The 2696-nt window shown below is 33.0% G+C and overlaps 1 protein-coding gene across 1 annotated transcript; it reads left to right on the top strand.

Moving 5' to 3' along the window:
* The first annotated feature begins 519 nt into the window (after window positions 1-519).
* LOC145135761 (uncharacterized) lies at window positions 520-1845 on the top strand. Its single transcript, XM_079069982.1, has 2 exons — window positions 520-862; window positions 1334-1845. Exons 1-2 carry the CDS (start codon window positions 641-643, stop codon window positions 1739-1741), a joined length of 630 nt encoding a protein of 209 aa, XP_078926108.1. The 5' UTR covers window positions 520-640; the 3' UTR covers window positions 1742-1845.
* The last annotated feature ends 851 nt before the right edge of the window (window positions 1846-2696 follow it).

Below are 2696 nucleotides of genomic sequence, written 5' to 3'. Positions count from 1 at the left end.
AATTAACTTTATCAAATTTTATATACAACATGCATGGGTGGTCAATCAGATTTCAGATGTCGTCTTGGTCAACAACAGTAGTAATGAGTTGATATATATCATGAATTACAACAAAAAATATCATCAAAACTATGTCGATTTGTATTGACGTAAAGTACTCATGAACAGGGTATAAATTCTTACTTCATAACCAAACAAATCGTTCATATTATTAATTTTGCTCGGTTCATAACATAGGTCTCATAATCATGCATGCATATGAGTAAATGTGACCACACATATGAAAGAGAGAGTTGGTTGTAACTTAAACATTTGGTAGAACTACACACAATATATTGTAGCAGTAATTGCAAAACTCAAACTTCACTTGAAGTGCACGTCATGGGGAGTTCTGATGGGGCCTTACTAGTTTCACATTTATTATTTTGCCCCTTTTAGATTCTCCCTTGCAGTTATGCGCTTATTTTATTTATGCTAACCTCATTTACCTCCTTTTTCTCTTCTCCTCTATATAAATCTCATAACCACTCCACAATCTTGGTCACACACACAACGCCTTAAACACACTCAACAGCAGTGATAAGAAGGGGAGAAGTTCTCCCTCTCTCTCTCTCTCTCTCTCTCTCTCTCTCTCAAATATATGGTTTCTTTTCATGCATCTCTCTTGCCTATATCAACAATGATTCAAGACTGTGAGGATTCTTCCAGAAAGAGGAAACGCGAGGGGTCGTTACAACCAGAAGGTTTCTTGGATGACCTCCCTGAGTCAAAAATTAAATACTCAAAAAGATCGGTACTTGACACTGAGCTTCATCTTGAGACTCCCATGCCCTTGGAGTGGCAACGATGCCTCGATATCAAGGTAATTGAATTATAAAGCACATAAATAATTAAAATACTTTGTTCTTAAAGGTACTTTTGTTTTTTAGAAAGACTTACAGGAACACTTTTGCTTTAAAGAAACCCCTCAACTTTTCTTTCAAAAACGGGTTTCAAGTTATTGAGTGAGATACATCCACGTGACCAACAGTTTCATCATTTAAGAAGAAAAATATTTTCATGATTTTGAGTGATTTTCAGTTTTTGTGTATGAAAAAGTTTAAGCTTTTTTAGTGAATTATGAAGTTCGGCAAGAGACCGAGCTCACACGTCTTAACTTATAGACGCTTCAAATTAAGAAAATCGATAGGTAATTGAGTGAAACATACATATCTATTCTTCAAGCAAACTCTTTTAGGATTGAATTACTCTTATTTTGTCAAATATATATTTGTTTACAAGCATTTCAATTCTTCATTTATTTTTTAATTCTTATAATAATCTATCAATGCAGTCTGGCCAAATATACTATTACAACACAAGAACTCATAAAAAGACTTCAAAGGATCCCAGATGCAGTCCAGAACCACCAAATAACATGAGTCTTGATCTTGAGCTCAACCTACCCTGTGGATCATCCGATACCACAAGGAAACACCATGTTGCAGACAACTTCTCAAAGTTCAAGTCTATAAGCACAACCTCCAGCAAAAACCACAACGCTGGTGGTGGAGCACCCTCGTGGTTGGCCTTGGAAGGCGGAGATCAACAACAAGAGATGGTAACAGCAGTGTGTAAAAAGTGTCATATGTTGGTGATGATGTTCAAGACTTCACCTTCATGCCCTAATTGTAAATTCATGCATCCACCCAGTCAAACCCCTCCTAGTCTCTTTACCAGAGAATTAAGCCTCTTGTGTTAATTGATCAAGGTTTAACTATTAATTAAGTGCCTTAGTCATTTTATTATAAAATTAACTGAAGAATGTGTAAAATTTTAGTTACTATAAAAAAGTAGTTTTCTGTAGTTTTCTGTCTTCTCAGTTCTCATACACTGATTAAAAAGAGTAAAACACGGAATTAGAAAGGTTTGCTTTTGTTGAATTTCCGTTATAAAAGTATGACGATCGAGATTCGGGACATACAGTAGTGAAGGTATGAAGGGATTAGCTGCAGGCGCAGTTATCTCTTTACAGATTTTGTAATTAACAGAATTATTAAAATAATTAAAAGTTATAAATTAGTCTAGACTAACCAATTTTTTTGGTTTATGTATTCCGTGTATATTTGATTTTTGACATAACGAATGTATGGTCTTTTTGGTTTAATCTAAAACTTAAAACAGATATAATATAAAACCCTGCTACAGGATGATGTAAGGCATATAATGAAGTGTACCAGACCTCCCTTTTCCCAAAGTTCATTTGTGATAATATTAAAAGATGTAAATGGTGCTTTCATGATTCATCGATCACTCCATTAAATATAAGAATTATATGTACTTTTTTTCTTATTGTATATGTATTTATATCTATATATTTATATTTATATATCTGCACTTATATAGCCTATGTAAAAATATCATTTAAATAAAAAAAATTAACATGGTTAAAAATAAATAATTTATCTTTAAGGTTTAGGTTTAAGATCCTCAAAATTTCACTAAAACCCTTAAGTTTTTCGAAAAATTACAGTTTATTATAAAATCACTTTTAGGTATGTTAAATGGAAAGTTTTCAATTTTTTCTTCATATATTTTGTTAACTTGTTTACCACATTTTAAACCCTATAATTGGTTACCATGTTGACAACTGGCTAGTCTTAATCACCTTAGTGGCTTTAGAGAACTGAACAAGTGAGAGCACAAAGGGAAGGTGC

This window comes from Lactuca virosa, chromosome 9 (genome assembly GCF_052849685.1).
Source record: "Lactuca virosa cultivar CGN04683 chromosome 9, Lactuca_virosa_CGN04683_v6, whole genome shotgun sequence".
Taxonomy (NCBI): domain Eukaryota; kingdom Viridiplantae; phylum Streptophyta; class Magnoliopsida; order Asterales; family Asteraceae; genus Lactuca; species Lactuca virosa.
This window is presented reverse-complemented; position numbering and strand designations above follow the sequence as displayed.